At 43.1% G+C, this 20,284-nt stretch overlaps 1 protein-coding gene across 9 annotated transcripts in view; it reads right to left on the reverse strand.

Annotated features, from left to right (window-relative positions):
* Window positions 1-4,176: 4,176 nt before the first annotated feature.
* The window catches only part of LOC140424913 (voltage-dependent L-type calcium channel subunit beta-2-like), a 656,293-nt gene continuing 640,185 nt past the window's right edge, over window positions 4,177-20,284 (reverse strand). For all 9 annotated transcript variants that reach the window (XM_072508564.1, XM_072508560.1, XM_072508566.1 and 6 more), the window contains 4 exons: window positions 17,227-17,378; window positions 16,051-16,146; window positions 8,468-8,653; window positions 4,177-7,689 (listed from right to left, as the gene is read on the reverse strand). In XM_072508564.1, the coding sequence (XP_072364665.1) occupies window positions 7,201-7,689; window positions 8,468-8,653; window positions 16,051-16,146; window positions 17,227-17,378 (923 nt within the window). In that variant the 3' untranslated portion in view covers window positions 4,177-7,200. The remainder of the gene's footprint in view (window positions 7,690-8,467; window positions 8,654-16,050; window positions 16,147-17,226; window positions 17,379-20,284) is intronic.

The raw sequence follows: 20,284 nt of genomic DNA on the forward strand, positions 1-20,284 counted from the left end.
CTATTCCCATCCTATTCATGTATTTGTCAAAATGCCCCTTAAACGTCACTATCGTCCCTGCTTCCACAATCTCCGGCAGCGAGTTCCAGGCACCCACTACCCTGTGTAAAAAAACTTGCCTCGTACATCTCCTCTAAACCTTGCCCCTCGCACCTTAAATCTATGCCCCCTAGTAATTGACCCCTCCACCCTGCGAAAAAGTCTCTGACTAGCCACTCTGTCTATGCCCCTCATAATTTTGTAGACCTCTAGCAGGTCGCCCCTCAACTTCCGTTGTTCCACTGAGAATAAACCGATGTTTATTCAACCTCTCCTCATAGCTAATGCCCTCCCTACCAGGCAACATCCTGGTAAATCCCTTCTGCACCCTCCACATCCTTCTAGTAGTATAGTGACGAGAATTGAACACAAGACTCCAAGTGTGGCCTAACTAAGGTTCTATAAAGCTGCAACGTGACTTGCCAATTTTTATACTCAATGCCCCGGCCAACGAAGGCAAGCATGCCGTATGCTTTCTTGACTACCTTTTCCAGCTGTGTTGCCCCTTTCAGTGACCTGTGGATCTGTACAACTAGATCTCTCCGACTGTCAATACTCTTGAGGGTTCTACCATTCACTGTATATTCCCTACCTGTATTAGACCTTCCAAAATGCATTACCTCATATTTGTCTGGATTAAACTCCATCTGTCATCTCTCCGCCCACGTCTCCAAACAATTTAAATCCTGCTGTATCCTCTGACAGTCCATCGCTATCCGCAATTCCATCAACCTTTGTGTCGTCCGCAAACTTACTAATCAGACCAGTTACATTTTCCTCCAAATCATTTATATATACTACAAACAGCAAAGGTCCCAGCACTGAATCCTGCGGAACACCACTAGTCACAGCGCTCCAATCAAAAAAGCATCCTTCCATTGCTACTCTCTGCCTTCTACGACCTATCCAGTTCTGTATTCTGGCCAGCTCACCTCTGATCCCGTGTGACTTCACCTTTTGTGCCAGTCTGCCATGAGGGACGTTGTCAAAGGCCTTACTGAAGTCCATATAGACAACATCCACTGCCCTACCTGCATCAATCACCTTTGTGACATCCTCGAAAAACTCTTATCAAGTTAGTGAGACACGACCTCCCCTTCACAAAACCATGCTGCCTCTCGCTAATACATCCACTTGCTTCCAAATGAGAGTAGATCCTGTCTCGAAGAATTCTGTCCAGTAATTTCCGTACCACTGACATAAGGTTGTACCGGCCTGTAGTTCCCTGGATTATCCTTGCTACCCTTCTTAAAAAAAGGAAAAACATTGGCTACTCTCCAGTCGTCCAGGACATTACCTGAAGACAGCGAGGATCCAAAGATTTCTGTCAACTCCTCAGCAATTTCCTGTCTTGCCTCCTTCAGTATTCTGGGGTAGATCCCATCAGGCCCTGGAGACTTATCCACCGTAATATTTTTCAAGACGCCCAACGCCTCGTCTTTTTGGATCTCAATGTGACCCAGGCTATCTACACACCCTTCTCCAGACTCAACATCCACCAATTCCTTCTCTTTGGTGAATACTGATGCAAAGTATTCATTTAGTATCTCGACCATTTCCTCTGGCTCCACACATAGATTCCCTCCCCTGTCCTTCAGTGTGCCAACCCTCTCCCTAGCTATCCTCTTGCTTTTTAATGTACGTGTAAAAAGCCTTGGGATTTTCCTTAAGCCTATTTGCCAATTACATTTCGTGACCCATTTTAGCCCTCCTGATTCCTTGCTTAAGTTCCTTCCTACTTTCTTTATATTCCACACAGGCTTTGTCTGTTCCCAGCTTTCTAGCCCTGACAAATGCCTCCTTTTTCTTTTTGACGAGGTCTACAATATCTGTCGTTATCTAAGGTTCCCGAAATTTGCCATATTTATCCTTCTTCGTCACAGGAACATGCCGATCCTGAATTCCTTTCAACTGACATTTGAAAGCCTCCCACATGTCAGATGTTGATTTACCCTTAAAGATCCGCCCCCAATCTAGGTTCTTCAGTTCCTGCCTAATATTGTTATAATTAGCTTTCCCCCAATTTAGCACATTCAACCTAGGATCACTCTTTTCCTTGTCCACCAGCACTTTAAAACTTATTGAATTGTGGTCACTGTTCCCGAAATGCTCCCCTACCAGTACAGTCCCTTCTCTAGTTGGACAATCTACATATTGTTTTAAGAAGCCCTCCTGGATGCTCCTTACAAACTCTGCCCCGTAAAAGCCCCTAGTACTAAGTGAGTCCCAGTCAATATTGGGGAAGTTAAAGTCTCCCATCACAACAATTCTGTTGTTTTTACTCCTTTCCAAAATCTGACTACCTATCTGTTCCTCTATCTCCCCATGGCTATTGGGAGGCCTGTAGTAAACCCCCAGCATTGTGACTGCACCCTTCTTATTCCTGATCTCTACCCATATAGCCTCGCTGCCCTCTGAGGTGTCCTCCCGCAGTACAGCTGTGATATTCTCCCGAACTAGTAGCGCAACTCCTCCACCCCTTTTGCATCCCCCTCTATCCCGCCTGAAACATCTAAATCCTGGAACGTTTAGCTGCCAATCCTGCCCTTCCCTTAACCAGGTCTCTGAAATGGCAACAACATCAAAGTTCCAAGTACTAATCCAAGCTCTTAAGTTCATCTGCCTTATCGGTTATATCTCTTGCATTAAAACATATGCACTTCAGCCCACCAGTCCTGCTGTTTTCAGCAACATCTCCCTGTCGGCTCCTCCTCAGAGCCATACTGGCCCTATTTCCTCGTTCTCCCTCAATCTTTTCACCTTCAGACCTATTGCTCCGGTACACCCCCTCCCTCCCATGCCATACTAGTTTAAACCTTCCCGTGTGACACTTGCAAACCCATTCCCTGCTCTATCTCTGTACCCTCAATGATTTTACCCTCACTTATCCAACTGAAGAAGCTCCACCATTGTTTATCAACATATGACAGATCGGTGATCAAACAGGGTTCTTCCTGATACAGTTAAAGCAATCAGCGAGGCTCCATGAACTAGCTTTCAGATTTTGCAACAAAATAACATGCATTTGAAGCTTGACATACTTTGATACAGTTTTTGTATTTGAAGGAGAAAGTAGATTGAACACATTCATATGAAACAAAATGGTGCTTTGGTCACAAATTCATGTCCCGCGGTATTCATATTTGCACATACAATCAAGGTCGACTGATGTTCCTGTTCAGCTCCCTCTTATGTTTTTGTAAAACAAGCATGAAAACTCTATTTAAATAGTTAGGTGATTTCATACATCAAGCCCTCTGCCAAATGTCTGATGTGGCAATGTATAAAACCCCTTTGCCAATTAAAGAGGAGTGGTTTATTGCAAATGACTCATTACACTACAATTAGTTTATTTTTCCAAAAAAGGGACAATTTAGCGTGGCCAATCCACCTAATCTGCACATCTTTGGGTTGTGGGGGTGAGACCCATGCAGACACAGGGAGAATGTGCAAACTCCACACGGACAGTGACCAGGAGCCAGGATCAAACCCGGGTCCTCAGCGCCGTGAGTCAATAGTGCTAACCATTGTGCCACAGTGCCACCCATCTTGTACTATAATTAGAACCATTTACTTTATAGTAATTGAAAAATTGAATGGTCCAAAAATGAAAGTAATGTTTGGGAGCTATGCCACAAGATGACAATTGCAATGATATTTCAGATGAATAGAGGTCTGTGATGTATTTTGGTCACAAATTCATGCCGAATGTTGAGCAACACATTTGCTGATGTATTGCAGATTAAAGCTCAGTCCTGAGAAGGCTTTGTTCTTCTGTTACAACTAACCCATTATTAGATGGTATGCAGTAAGTGATTGTGTTACAAGTGTTAGGTTGAAGCACCACAGTCAGAAATTTGCGGGTGATGCCCTCATGCCACTCCCAACTGCATCAGTGTGTGGAGAAGCTGAACAATCTCTTTCCAGGGGGTGTGCAGGGGAAGTGGCCCCTAATGTCACTCACCTGTCTCCTAACAGTTACCAACGTGGGATGGGCAGAGGGTGGGGGGGCAGGTTGTTCTGCCGTTGTTATAGGTGCTGCTTCCTGAAGAAAAGGGGAAACTTGATACCACCATCAAAAGAAAGAAAATATCACATTAAAATGGGCATGATATTGCTCCAGATAATAAACTGCAGGACCATGAATTGGTAATTTTTAATTTGCATTTTCTTATAATTTATACATTTCACAAGTTTGTTTTTCAAATTTCAGCTATTCGGTGACCAACATAACATTGTTGTGAAGAGCTTCAAGCACCATTTGAGGTTTTCATTATTATAAATTATGACTGGCTGATAATGTTACCCTGTAATTCCATTTGATGCTGTTTAAAATGTCACCTATACCCAGGATAGAACAGTGACAAATTAGTGTGTCTCTAAACATGCAATATAGTTTTAAATGAGGTCCCAGTTTCAAACTCTGATCCACTTTTGTTCCCTCTACTGTAGATGATGTAACTACATTTTATCTCCTCAGAACAGGTTCATTATGAATGATTGAAGAGCTGAAACAATTTCAGTTGTCAGGTGAGGAAAACCACTAAGGGGGTATATGTTATTTGGTGGCTGTGCCTTATTGACAGGACAGATTGGACAACCAAAATGACAGGGAGTGGGATAACTTGATCTTGGTTTCGGACAAAGCTCGGCACAACATCGAGGGCCGAAGGGCCTGTTCTGTGCTGTACTGTTCTATGTTCTATTTCAATCGGGTATAGAGGTCAGCATGTCTGCTTCATGACAATAGACAGAAAAGTTAAACAGCACAAATCAGGTGCATTATAATCTCCATGTCCAGTTATTTGAAATAAAAACAGTAAATACTAGACAGGCAGCTGTGGAGAAAGAAAAGCAGTGTTAATGTTTCAGATTGATGACCTTTCATCAAAACCCAAGAACACTGACCTGAAACGTTAACTCTGTTTCCCTGTCCATAGATGCACACAGACCTGCTGAGTATTTCCAGCATTTTCTGCTCCAGATATCTCCAGTTATTTGTGTTGCTCTTCTGTTGAGCGAGTAACTGTCCTTGGAACACAGACGCATAAAATTTTCTTCACATGAAAAGAAATGTAAACTCAGCAAAACAGATTCCAAAATGAGTTCATCTTGGACTAAAAACTAATGCATGACTCAGCGCTGTATTGACTCAAGTGCTTAGTTATGATTGGTTTGTGTGCCCACAGAGCACCTCTGAAACAGTGCACCTGTAATTAATAAGACTGGAGTGATTCAGATCCAAATTGTTCTCAGTTTAACCTTTCCTCTTCAGAAGGCACTGAACTCATGCTAGGATATGGTTCTCTGATGTCCCTCTGATATCTCACTTATTTACCCACTAAACATTAGAAGAGCTGGAGTGTTCCTAAGGTGCACAGGCAATTATGGCAAATTTTCATAATATATGCTCACACACTCAGACTAAAGTTCCTGACTACAAAACATCCTCCTACAAAGTACCGATTAATACAACCTTTTACCACATGTTTGCCATTGAAAGTTTTAAAAATCCAAAATCCAAAACCTCCAAACACCAGAGTTCAGGTTTAGCTCTTTGTTCTGCAAATGTTTATTTTTACACAAAAGCCCAAAGCACATTCGGTCAATAGCTGCTTCTAAATCAGGCCTCCTACAACAAAAGTAGGAAATTAGAGGAGTGGGGAAAAGTGCAGCAAATGCAGCGACAGATCTGAAAATCCATTTGGTTACTTGGAAGAAAATCAATAATTTAGTAATTGAAGCAGAGAATGAACATGATGTGCCAGAACATTTATCATTTTTTGTGGTATTGAAACTGGAAGGAAAAGCAGGCAAAATGACTGGAAGTACGTGGGCATATGTATGTGTATATATGTGGGTGTGTGTATGTATCTCTTGGAACATTGTTCCAATTCATGAAATGGCCTTCCTACATGTTAAGTTAACATGTACAGCCATCATTTGTACAGTTAAATAAATAACTCCATTAAACAGTGCAACAAGATCACCTACTGTCAATATCTACAAAGGCAATTATGAATTATATATATTATATATATATATATATACACACACAAACAAGTGCTTACAAACAGGATTTTGAAAATAAATTCCACAAATGTGCAGATACAGTAACCAGAACTTTATCGTTATGCCCATTAAGCAATAAGACAAAGCCATTTGGGAAAATTGGATCATTTTTAACAAAGGAAAATAAAATAACAACCCTCAGGCAATTCCTAAACAAAAAATATTGTGTAACTTACATTATAGTCACTATTTGGTATATAACTTAGACTTATCAAGTAAATTGCTCACTGTCTTGTCTGTTAAAACTATTCATTTTACAAAAAACCTAACCAATACATGTCTGTATATATATATTTATTATATATTATATATTTAATTTCCCACCCCAATGATTGATGATATATGTATCTGTGTTCTGGATTTTAAAAGCTGGGTAGGGGAAAAAATGAAAACTATTAACTACAAATTTTCCAAAATAGGCCAATTGTAGTTGGCATGATTAAAGAGGAAATGCATCATCATTGGGACTCTGAAGCAGATATAGTGGCTAAAACTATATTTTTAAAAAATGATTTCCAAATCTTGCATACAAATAGAATGACACTATATATACAGTACATAGTACCTGTACTTAGAAAATACATTTTTCTCTATTAACTCTGACGTGTAAGGCAAGACTAGATTCCCCAATCCCACCCCAACTACTGATATGAGCCAAAGTGGTCTTTAAACATATAAAGATTTTTTTTAAAAACAGAAGTTATGCATGCATAAATTAAAACTTTGAGGAAAGCAAAGTAAACCACAGTATATGCTGATCCAACCTTTCCTGAATACCCAGAAAAAAAAAATTCTCCCACACGTGTTGCTCATGAACATTAACGGTAGTTTGATAGTAAACAGCTATTGTTCAGCCAGTAGCAATCAAAACCAAACCAGAAATACGAAGAGCACAGTACCACACGAGCAGACCTGTAATTGTACAAGGTTTTAAAATGAATCATATTGAATCTATTTCTGTGCTGCCTCAGCAACAACTGTATGAAATCTTAAATTCACAATAACCTTTACAGAAGGATCAGGGAAACATATACTTTTTCTTTTACACACATAAACTAAAAGGACATAGAGGGAACTGTGTAGGCAGAGTTATTGGCGGATGTACACATCCTGGTTCCACTCTCCAACATCATTCCTTTTTTTAGACGCAACATCCCCATCTTTTTCACAATATCGATCCTTTGATTTATGCCGACTGCGCTGTTTATTGCGTTCATTATGATCCTGTTCTCGGTCTCGTTCCTTAGAACGATGCCGTGACTCTCTGTGCCTGTGGGTGCCATCACCTTGGGATTCCTCTGTATGATTGTGGACCTGGTGCGAGCTATAATGATCGCCAGGACTATCCGTATAATCATCCTTTGGTTCAATATACACAGAATCCCTGCTGCCTTTGGTATCAGAGTCAAATGTTTCTTGTCTCTCCAGGCCTCGACTCGCAGTGCTCCGGTGATTGTGATGTTTTGCAGAGGAAGAAGTTCGATGGTGCAACTTTTTCACTGGCTCCGGTGGCTTCTCTTCCTCGAGGGAAGCAGTTCTCTCAGGTCCTGAATGGGGCTCTCCCTGTTTTTGTTCACCCTGGTTAGTACCACACCATGCAACAATCCAGTTAGTGAGAATTTCACAATTCAATAAATACTTCCTTAGTCTGATTAATTTACAAGCTGAAGAGGCATGCACTACATACAACCAAGCTTTCACTTAAATGTAATAAAGTTAATGCCTGCTTTTAGTAACACTTACAATATAATAAGCATGTTCACTTGGTTACTGGAGCAAAGCAATTACTGTCGAAGCATATTCAAATATAACAATCCAAATGTTAACTTAATATTCTGAAACTAATAGTGATAATTGTTAAAGTAAATTAAATGTAATGGTCTTGAGGGTACTATTCAGCATGAGCTTAATTCTACACCCTTCTTTAAACATCGAATTATTGAACCCACATTAGCCTGTTGGTTATGAATGCTTTTTTAATAAGCATGCAGCCTCAAAAATATAAGTTTCTGATAGTTCACATCGGGTCAAGAAATCCCCTGTGAGAATACAGACCAATGGAATTATGCTTAAACCGCTCAATATTCCTTTGTTAGTTTTACTTTGATTCATCCCAACTACTACCGCAACCAGGGTTAAATGATTTTCAAATGCAAAGCCGTTGCCCATCAGAAGATGCCGGCAAAGAAACACCGTTTTTCAAGAAAGCTTTGTTTAGATTCTACCCTGAAGCTGGAAGGTAATTAAATGTCTTCATCTCTAGTGAAATGTAATTGTCACAAATCTCTTTGCTTTTTCCATCTTCCTCTGTTTCCCAGAAATGAAGGTTAGGTTGGAGAGAAGCAAGAACTTGTACCTGGAGATTGGAGACTGGTGCCGGGCTTGTCGGAAGAGCTGCAGTGGCCATTGTACGGCTGAGGAGAGGATTGGGGGGATTGCTGCTCGGAGGGTGGGTGGCTCTCCAGTAAGCTTCCAGGTAATCAGACAGGTGCTCACAGGCATCTTCCAGCTGATTTTCATCAAGAATCACATCAAACAATTCCTACAGAAATGGTAGAATATTTAAGTTCTATTTCTTTCCACAAGAAAACATTTGAATGCATGCTATGTTTTTTTGAGACAAAAATATTTTATCTTCAATTGTTTGATGTATTTGGTACATTATAAATTACTGTTACCAACATTATTTTGTGACACGTTGGGCAGAATCTAACCAGAAAATAGCATAGTATCAGATCCAGTGAGAAAAATAGTGTGAAGAATTTTGAGCTCCTGTGTCATAAAGTGTGCACGTGGTTTACATCATCATTCAGGCAGGACGGGGCCTCTTCGAGCTTGGCTCCAAACAGATGGGGGTGCCAACTTTAAAGGGCGGGCCAATAAGCGCTACAGACATTCATCGCCAGCATTCCCACCCCCCAACCTTTCAATGTCCAGTCTCTCCCCTCGCCCACCACACATAAACGTACCCCCACCATGGTACTCCCACTAGGGTCTGCTCCTGGCACTACCCTCTGGCACAGCTTAGCACAGCCAGGTTGGCTGACAGTGCCAACCTGTACCTGGGTCAGTGCCCAATGTCCCTCTACTGTCCGGGGGCTATACTTACCTCTGTACCTCCGGAGAGATCTTCTCGACTGCTTCATGTTTGGCCAAACCTGTTGTAAATAATCGGCTGGTGAATATTCCGTGATGGGGCAAGGTCTGGAGAGAGTTCATGCTAATGTATTAAAATGAAGTACCCAGGCTCTGGCGGCACAATTTGCACTGGAGGAAGGAGCTGTGTGAAAATTCCAAACCCAATCAGGCCGGAGAGAATCACGGGCGGGATTCTCTGATCCTGAGGCTAAGTGTTGGCGCCGTTGGAAACGCCGTCGCGTTTCTCGACGGCATCAACATGTCCTCAGGATCAGCAATTCTGGCCCCTACAGGGGCCCAGCATGACACTGGAGAGACCCACGCCGCTCCAGCTGCTGATCCTGGCGTCAACTGGGCGCTGCGGGGTCCGCACATGTGTAGTGGCACCGGCGCCAACGCGCGCATGCGCAGTGGCTCCCTTCTCCGTGCCGGCCCCGACGAAACATGGCGTAGGGCTAAAGGGGCCGGCGCGGAAGAAGGGAGGCCCCCAGCCCAAGAGGCCGGCCCGCCGATTGGTGGGCCCCGATCGCGGGCCAGGCCACAATGGAGCCCCCCCCCCCCCCCCCCCCCGGGGTCAGACCCCCCTTCCCTCCTACAGGCCACCCCCGAACCCTTCCATGCCGAGGTCGCTCCGGCTAGGAGCAGGTTAGAACGGCGCCGTGATTTTTGTTACGGCCCCTTGGGCCGAGAATCGGCGGGGGGGGGCGGGCGCGTAGAGCAGCCACCAACAGGCGCCGCACCGACCGCGCCAGCGCCAATGGCGCCGATTCTCCAATCTCCAGGGAATCGCGTCCCGGCGCGGGGCAGCGGGGTGCGATTCGCGCCGGTCGCAGCGATTCTCCGGCCCAGCCCTGGGCTGAGAGAACCCCTCCCCACGTTTTTCGATGCTCTCCGGAGTTTGCGGGCTCAGGGGTGGAGGGTGCGGGCTCAAATTCACCACATTAATGTGTTATTATCAAATCCTCTCGTCATTGCATTAGTAGAAGATAAATCAAAACTTGATTTGCACCTTTGGTAACAGAAGTCATTGCTACCTTAGTATCTAACTTAACCCATTACTGGTATCAAATCTTACTTTAATAAATAATGTATTGAGCTCCAATGAGGGGCATTGGAATGAAAGCTGTTATACTCATTAAATGTTTGCAATTAGTATCTTATTCCATTGAGGGAAAAGATAAAATGAAAATTGTTAATTCCCCTGTACTTCTTCATCTTTCTTTTTTTTAAAAAATAAACATTGTATTGAGGTATTTTTGGTTTTACAACAACAACAAAATAAACAATGTACATGAATCTATAAACATAGTGCAAAAGCAGTTTCCCCCCCGCCCCCTTTACCTCTGGGCGAACCCTAACATTGACCCTCTCATGGCGAATTTGATTTTATCCAAACAGAAAGCTAGCCATGTCAGACAGCCAGGTCTCCGACTTCGGGGGTTTTGTGTCCCTCCATGCTAATAATATCCGTCTCCGGGCTACCAGGGAAGCAAACGCCAGAACATCTGCCTCTTTCTCCTCCTGGATTCCCGGCTCTTCCGACACCCCGAAAATCGCCACCTCTGGACTCGGTGCCACCCTTGTTTTTAACACCGTGGACATGACATCTGCAAACCCCTGCCACAATCCCCTAAGCTTTGAACATGTCCAGAACATGTGGACATGGTTCGCTGGCCCTCCCGCACACTTTGCACACCTATCTTTCACCCCAAAGAATCTGCTCATCCGGGCCATTGTCATGTGAGCCCGGTGAATGACCTTGGGCTGAGCCTGGCACATGTTGTTGACGCGTTGACTCTACTCAACGCGTCCACCCATAAACCACCCTCTATCTCTCTTCCCAACTCCTCTTCCCACTTGAGCTTCAGCTCCTCAGTCTGTGTCTCCTCTGACCCCATAAGTTCCTTGTAAATGTCAGAGACACTCCCTTCTCCCACCCACCCTCTGGAAGCTACCCTGTCCTGTATCCCCCTTGGTGGTAGGAGCGGGATGGTTGAAACCTGTCTACGTAGGAAGTCCCGCACCTGCAGGTACCTGAATTTGTTCCCCCTCGCCAATCCAAACTTCTCCTCCAGCTCCCTCAAACTCAGAAAGCTCCCCTCTTTAAACATATCCCCCATCCTCTCAATCCCTGCTCTCTGCCATCTCCGAAACCCCCCCATCCATCCATCCCGGGGCAAACCGGTGATTATTACAGATTGGAGACCAAACCTTCTTCACCTTTCTAATTGTTAACTTTCCCCTTCATTTTGTTCTTCCACACATATATAATATACTGCACCCATCCCGCAGCAAAAACATATTTTCACTGTAATTTGAGATAGGGATGGACATCCACTCAAGCAACAAAGCTTACAAACAAAAACATATAAGCAAGAGTGAGAGTGTATGGCATTATGGAGCTTAAAGGGTTAAATTATGAGGGGGGCACGGTAGCACAGTGGTGAGCACAGTTGCTTCACAGCTCCAGGGTCCCAGGTTCAATTCCTGGCTTGGGTCACTGTATGTGTGGAGTTTGCACTTTCTCCACGTGCATGGATTTCCTCCGGGTGCTCTGGTTTCCTCCCACAGTCCAAAGATGTGCAGGTTAGGTGGATTGGCCATGATAAATTGCCTTAGTGTCCAAAGGGGTTAGGTGGGCTTACTGGGTTCTGGGGATAAGATGGAGGTGTGGGCTTATGCAGGGTGCTCTTTCCAAGGGCCGGTGCAGAGTCGATGGGCCGAATGGCCTCCTTCTGCCCTGTAAATTCTATGATCTTTGTGGGCAGATAACGGAACCTTGCTTTGTAATCCCTTGAGTTTAGAGGGTGTTTGTAATAATTAAGGAATTCAGTAGCGTACATCAAGATAAAACTTTTTTTCTGATGGGAGAATCAAGATCAAAAGTCATAACATTAAATTCAATCTGAAAAATGTAAGAGTGAAATCAAGAACGGCACAGAGGGTACAATAACTTTTCACACTTGCTCCACCAAAAGACTGTGGTGGGCTAATTGAAATTTTAAAGATTGAGATTGCTAGACTTTTGTTTGGTAAGGATCCAAGGGATATGAAACAAAGAAAAGTAAATAAAGTTCTGCTACAGATCGCCAAGACCTAAATGAATGGCAGAACAGATTCAGGGGATAGTAGGGGGCTGAAATGACCATCTACTCTTGAAATGGACCAGGGCAGCATTCACTTCTGCAGGCAAACAACCGTAATGAGTCCAAAATGAGGGAACATATTTTTCAATGTAGCATTCCCAGTTCACTGCTTCATGAACAACAGGGTGAGAAATCACACGCCACTTTAGTGCTCTACATGATTGGTTCCACTGTTAAATTAGTTGGGATCAGTTTTTCAGCATTCTCCTCAGGCACTAGACAGCTTAATAATGTTACGGTGTCCAACACATGTTTAAGGATCCCTTCACAAGATTATTTATTGCTGAGTAGGGTAGGCATTCTGTCAGCAACAAAAGGCAAGGGTTAAGTTTTTTTAAGACAAAATTTTGTATGAAGATGGAGGAGCAGGAGTCCTCTCCCATCTTCAGTGTTATGGATTGCCCATGCCCAAACCTGTCCCGAAACCAATCCGAGGCCAATAACTTCAAATTAATTTTTCTTGTGAGCATGTGACAATTTGTTTCAAATGTGTGAACAGGGCTGCAATTGGTGCCGACCTCGGGTCTATTCATGAATGCACGTCCTGACACAATCTTGGTATCATCTCATTGCTATCCCCTGGTTTACTTTGTTCTTTCATTATTTTCTACAATTTCAGATCTACTTGTGGCAATAACGTGGCACTAGAGTGGAAAGGAAATTTGCGTTTTGTTTCAGCAAATATGATGACAGATTCCATCCATAACATTGAGCTGGATCTTGCTGAAGTGGGAAATCTCACTGAGTACACTGTTACTTATAACCTTTTTCCTGTACCCTGTGCCATAACCTGCTGGAGTAGCAAACTGGCAAACATGTGGCAAAGGCAATCGGTTTGTTCTCATTGGAACGACGGAGGTTGAGGGGCGACCTGATAGATGTTTACAAAATTATGAGGGGCATAGACAGAGTGGATAGTCAGAGGCTTTTTCCCAGGGTAGAGGGGTCAATTACTAGGGGGCATAGGTTTAAGGTGCGAGGTGCAAGGTTTAGAGGAGATGAACGAGGCAAGTTTTTTTACACAGGGTAGTGGGTGCCTGGAACTCGCTACCGGAGGAGGTGGTGGAAGCAGGGACGATAGTGACGTTTAAGGGGCATCTTGACAAATACATGAATAGGATGGGAATAGAGGGATACGGATCCCGGAAGTGTAGAAGATTTTAGTTTGAACGGGCAGCATGGTCGGCGCAGGCTTAGAGGGCCGAAGGGCCTGTTCCTGTGCTGTACTTTTCTTTGTTCTTCTTTGGGGGCATCTGTCAACTTATTGAATGGTGAGACCAACAGTCTCCTTAAACAATGAGATTAGGGCGGCACGGTAGCACAGTGATTAGCACTGTTGCTTCACAGTGCCAAGGAACCGGGTTCAATTCCCGGCTTGTGTCACTTTCTGTGCGGAGTCTCCACGTTCACCCCGTGACTGCATGGGTTTCGTCCAGGTGTTCCGGTTTCCTCCCACAAGTCCTGAAAGATGTGTTTGTTAGGTGAATTGGACATTCTGAATTCTCTCTGTGTATCCGAACAGGCGCCGTAGTGTCGCGGCAAGGGAATTTTACAGTAACTTCATTGCAGTGTTAATGTAACTTGTGACACTAATAAAGATTATTATATTATTCACAAAGGGAGAGGTCTTCTGGCTGTTCCCGACGATGGTGCACCCCCGCCATTGGTTTCCCGGCGGCGTAGAATGGATCCAATGGGAAATCCCAGTCACAGTGCGGGATCAGAAGAGCCTGCTGCCAGCCAATGGCGGCTGCCTCCCACTGCCAAGAAACACGCCACAGGGTGGTTAGAGAATCTTGTCCAAAGATACAAAGGATGGACTAAGTGAATTGGAGTCAAATCAGCGAGAGAGAGAGAGAGAGAGAGACATAAAAAGAAAAGGAAAGAAAGATTTGATTAAAAGAAAAAAGGAAAGGGATTTGAAAAAAAAATTCAATTTCGAAGAACAAATTTATTACATGCAAGAATGAGATTGATCACTTCAAATTGTTCCTTTCTGGGCCAGAGATTGATTGGCTTTCTATTCATAATTATCCTCTCATTAAAAGGGTGCTTATGGTTTTAATTAGCAGATTTGAATTTCTGCAGAGAGTTCAATGTGCAATTAAATGCAAATACAACAAGTTTTTTAAGTTTAATGGGGAGGCTGTCGGAGAAATGCTGTTTGTGCAAAGCAAGCAACAAAGTGTCAGGATTCAAAATTCTGCAGATTTCTATTTGTTAATCTCTTGAATTTATGGCCAATCTGCACATTAATAATGATGTGCTGTTATTTTTCCAGCAATATCCAGCCCATTAGATGTCATTGATGTGCGTGATTCAGTGACCCCCACCGGGCGCAACCTGTGAATCACGCGAGAGCTACAAATTGGGATCTGCGCTCAGACGATTGCGAGTCACTCGACTTGCTCCGCCTTGTGAGATCTGGAACTTGCCCTCAGTGGGCACGATCCAGATCTGCATATTTAAATGAGCTTATTGCACTCATTTAAATACCCAGGTTCACTCAGCAACACGGTGGCAGTGGTTAGCACTGCTACTTCAGCGCCAGGGACCCGGGTTCGATTCCGACCTTGGATGACTGTCTATGCGAAGTTTGCACATTCTCCCAGTGTCTGTGTGGGTTTCCTCCGGGTGCTCCGGTTTCTTTCCACAGTCAAAAGATTGCGGAGGTTAGCTGGATTGGCCATGCTAAATTATCCCTTAGTGTCCAAAGGTTAGGTGTGGTGCCGGGGATAGGGCAGGGGAGTGGGCCTGGGTAGGGAGCTCTTCCAGAGTGTCAGTGCAGACTTGATTGGCCGAATGGCCTCCTTCTGCACTGCCAGAATTCTATTCTATGAAAATGGCGTGGGAAGTTGTTGTGAGGGATGCTGCCATGCATTTTGTCAGTGACAGCTAAGTTGGAAGATTGGCTGCCCACCGAGAGACCAATTCAGCCATTTAAATGACACAATTAATGGCCATTTCTCACCCCTACAGGCATCTTTGCCCGCTGCTGGCGTGCCTTCCATCTCCTGGAGAGACTGTCAAGTGAAACATGATGACCTCCCAAGTGGGCTCCAGAGCATGGGAGCCCTCATTTTTGACACTCCATGGCCCCCGAGGGGCCACCCCATCAGCAATGGCAGCCCCTTGGCAACGGTATCACCGGTGCATTGCGACTATCCCACGCCATTCTGCTCTCCGATCGTTGCCACCCCAGCACCCCCCAACCCCATGTATTTGGCTCTAAGGCCAATGAGGCAGCCTGTCCCTGCGGCTACAGTTTCCGCAAATGCCGCTGCTAGCAATGCTACTGCTGAGGCTGAAGTGCCAGCCCTCCTACTGAGCCACCATCCTTAATTGAATGACAGCATTGGTGACAGCCATTTAATCAGCCATGGCTGGCAAAATGCAGCACCAGGTCCTGCCATCCACCGAATCTGGATGACCTCCCACTTTCAACCCTGGCAGCAGGCCATCTATCCTCACGAGAATATTTTGCTGTTTGCTTCGCCACAGACATTGCCAGACCATCTAGAGTATTTCCAGCATTTCTGTTTCCTACATGGCATACTCATGCTCAGGAAGTGATGTTAAGAAATTGATTAATTAGCTTTCATGAATTAAATACAATAAATAATTGTGCACAATCTATGAAGGAAGAATTACTCACGGGAGGGCACTGAGCCAGTTTGTCTGCTGCAACCATCTGGACATTCAGGTGTTTAGCCTGGGATTTTCCTCTGGATTTTATTAATCTCTGCAAAACCTACAAGCATGGTAAAATGGGAGGATTAGGGCGTTAGTATGTAGAAAATAGTCAAGTACCTGTCCAAACTGATATAGAGATTGATCCATTACAGTAGAATTGCTGAAAATAGAAACATGCTGCTGAAGCTTTTCATCTTGCGCTCATCAGGGCAGGCACAAGAATACCAAATTTCTAAGGGAACAACAATTCATACCTCATGAGAAAAAGGGTACTGATTGGTTGACAAGTGGACTTGGGTCAAGCATTCTCCATAGAAAATACACCAGGGAATAGTTTCCCCCCCGAACATTTTCTAAAGTTCTTTGCCTATTTTGTATTTAAAAGCTTAAAGGACAACTTTAAAACAGTTTAAAATCACACCAATCAGAGTGAATTAGGGACAATGATGCTTGCTCAGTGTAAATTAGGTGGGAGTGTTTTTTGCACACATCCAACTTTACCTGGGCTGAACCTAATTAAGCTGATTTCCTGTGTTTAGGCTGAGCCAGAAATTGATATCTGCTCCAAGTTGAGGGAGAAAAGTCCTTCACTGCTGGGGCCCTTAATAAGTGTGGGACAACATAAATTCCTTGCAGTGCAGGCCTGTTGCACCTTAGAAGGACAGAAATAATTCATCCAAGGTCTTGGGGTGTTGGTGACTATCCCTTTACAGATCCTACCCCGATCTGAAAGGTCAGCCCTGCATCCTTAAACCTCAGTTTCCATTGGCATATGAATATATTCATAGAGTAAATTCCTGGGAAATGATGCAGGAATTACGCAATTCCCATGCAATAGACACACGTTTTACTTTTCAAATTTGTCAGTGCTGATGTTTCGCTGCTTGATGTCCAAAGGTGCAGGATTACCTCAGGAAGACCTAGTATACAGGGTATGTAGTCTAATTTTCTAGTAAATGCAGGGATCTCAACCTTTGCACTTGAAAATGTAATCACCACCTCTGAAATCATGTTCAAAAACCTTAACCCCCTCTCAAGCTAATAGGCCTTGTAGGACTATGCCGGTGATGTTAGAAGCACCAAGGGAAAAATGCAAAAAAAAATCAGAGTTGAAAACAAACAGCAGCAGGCACTTTACCTTTGGAGAGGAAATCTTCACGTAGACTATCACAGGGGCCAAAGAGGTTTTACCCAGCTGAGCTGGATGGTTGATTGTATCTGCATCAAGGACCACTAACTGCAGTGTTCTTGCTAGTTCAAAAATCCGCTCGATTTCACACTGGACTTCAGCTGCAGGTCAAGAAGCAAGAACAGGACAAGGAGTGCAGGACTAGTTATTCTACTTTTGACGTTTACGTACTGGGTTTTGAATTCAGTTAGAATGGTTCTCAATAACATCATTGCTGAAAGTACTGCAATAACAGACTACTACAGCTTCAGAACCTTTTGATGTTCCACATACATTTATTTATAGGTACACTTTGTGTAAACTTGGACAGTGATTTGTCCCATTTGGATATTTCTCTCTGTCCTAAGCTCTGGTCTCATAATAAAAATAGCATTTTATTAAAAGTACCTAAAAGATGTTCCCTAGAAAACTCTGGATAAATGTATGCTATTGTACAGAGCCATTTAAAACATAAAGCTCTGGGTGGGTTCAGTGTCTCCTTCATTGTCAAGTGGTTACAATCCACAGGCATTCTTCATCTTGTTATGGGCCAGGGTTTAGAGAACCCCAAAGTGTATCATGGAGTTCACCTGACCCATAACTTTTAATAGATTGTGGTATGGGGAGCACACAGCCCACTATACAGGTGTGGTACAGCAGAAATGGAAAAGTATTTTAAAAAACAAAACAATGTTTATTCTATGAACTCATGTCAACCTTTTTAAAACATAGAGTGAACATCTTACCAACCATCAATTCAAATACTACCCCCAAAGAATACAACACTAAGTAAACCTTAAGCTGTCCTTTTAACATCTATAAGACTTTTTAAAAAAACCTTTAAACAGAAGCACATCAGGTTAAAGTCACTACTGAGAGCAGTTATTAGCTTTAAATTGCCATGGGATTGATTTACAGTCTTTAGATTACAGAGAGACAGACTAATACCCCTTCTGGCTGTGACTGCAGCTATCCAGCTCTGAAAACGAAGCTGAAACACACCCTGCAGCAAACAGCCTAAAACGAAAGTAAAAAGCTGACAGACAGCCAGCTCCACTCTGACATCACTGATAAACACCCATTTCTTAAAGGTACTCTCACACGACACCTCCCCACAAGAAAAAAAAATCCCATCAACTTCAAGATGGTTTCATTTTTCACCTTTTCACTATCCTTTAAGAAATGCACACAGTAAATATACTTTTTCGTTTCGAAAAACAACACACGCAAATAGGTATAATAATATAGTCCATTTTTTTTCGATTTTCTTCCTCCAACTGAAATCCTTCTTGATTGACAGTCTCTTTGGACAAGAAGGTCTCTGCACGATCCATCCATTTCTCTACACCTCGGCATTTCTCTTTAAAGTCAGATACTTTAGTTCAATCTGATCGCAGAGTCCCTTGTAATTCTCCAACAGAAGAGCATTGGTTATCACAGCTTTCAGGCAGTCAAATGCCTGTTTAAAGTCCACTGTCCATTGACATTTTTACGCTTCTTCAGCAAGTCCATCAGTGGAGCAATCATGCTACAAAACTTTTTCACTAATGTTCCATCAAATCCACTCATGCCAAGAAATCGCATTTTTCCCTTCTTCTCGATGGTATTGAAAACTCCTCAATAACTGTTGGTTTCACATCCCGTGTGACCATTCGGCCCTGTCCGATTGTATGGCCAAGGAAAGTGACTTGGGCTTTTCCAAATTCACTTTTGGCTAGGTTTATCACCAAACCCGCCTCCTGAAGTCGATCGAATAACTCCATCAGATGTTTTAAATATTCTTTCCATGTCTGGCTGAAAATTACCAGACCGTCGATGTATACCGCACATTTAGGTAATCCTGAAACAACTTTGTTAGTTAACTGTTGAAACGTGGTGGGGCGTTTTTCATCCCAAATGGCATAACTTTGAATTGGTAGATATCATCTGGAGTCACAAAAACTGAAATCACCTTCGCCCTTTCGGATAAAGGTACCTGCCAGTAACCTTTAAGTAAATCCAGTTTGGAAATAAAAGCTGATTGTCCCACTTTCTCAATGCAATCCTCCAAACTTGGGCTAGGATAAGAGTCTGTTCTTGTAACTGCATTAACCTTTCTATAGTCCACACACAACCGTTGGGTACCATCCGGTTTAGGTACCATCACTATGGGTGAGCTCCATTGGCTGCAACCCACTTCAATTATGCCATTTTTAAACATACTCTCAATCTCTTTGTTAACCTGTGCCAATTTTAAAGGGTTAAGTCTGTATGGATGTTGTTGGAACAGCATTTCCCACATCTACATCATGTATAGCCATTTTGTACTTCCCAATTTATCTCTACAAACTTGCCCACATGATATCAATAACTCTTTCATGTCAGTTCATTTTTCCTCTGGAAGGTAACTCAACAATTTATCCCAATTTTTAAGAACATCCTCGTTTTCAAAATTTTATTTGAGGTATGTCAAATTCACAGTCATTTGGATTTGAGTTAGAATGATTAAAACCTCCTCCTTTTTCTCTCCTTCCCTTTCAACGTACCTTTTAAGCATATTCACATGACACACTTGGTGAGTTTTCCTTCTATCTGGTGTTCTTACCACATAATTCACCTCACTTAATTTCCTTTCAATCTGATAAGGTCCACAAAACCTAGCTTTTAAAGGTTCACCTACCACTGGTAACAATACTAAAACTAACTCCACAGGCAAAACTACGAACTTTGGATTTCTTGTCCGCTACCCGTTTCATCACATTTTGTGCAACTTTTAAATGTTGTCTAGCCAATTCACCTGCTCTATTTAATCGTTCCCTAAAATTTGACACGTAATCCAATAATGTAATTTCCGATTTCTCACTCACCAATTTTTCCTTAATCAATTTAAGTGGTCCTCTTACCTCATGACCAAAACATTAGTTCAAAAGGACTAAATTTGGTTGATTCATTAGGTGCATCCCTAATTGCAAACCGTACGAATGGAATTCCTTTATCCCAATCCTCTGGATAATCTTGACAATAAGCCCTCAACATTGTCTTTAATGTC

This window comes from Scyliorhinus torazame, chromosome 6 (assembly GCF_047496885.1).
Source record: "Scyliorhinus torazame isolate Kashiwa2021f chromosome 6, sScyTor2.1, whole genome shotgun sequence".
NCBI lineage: Eukaryota > Metazoa > Chordata > Chondrichthyes > Carcharhiniformes > Scyliorhinidae > Scyliorhinus > Scyliorhinus torazame.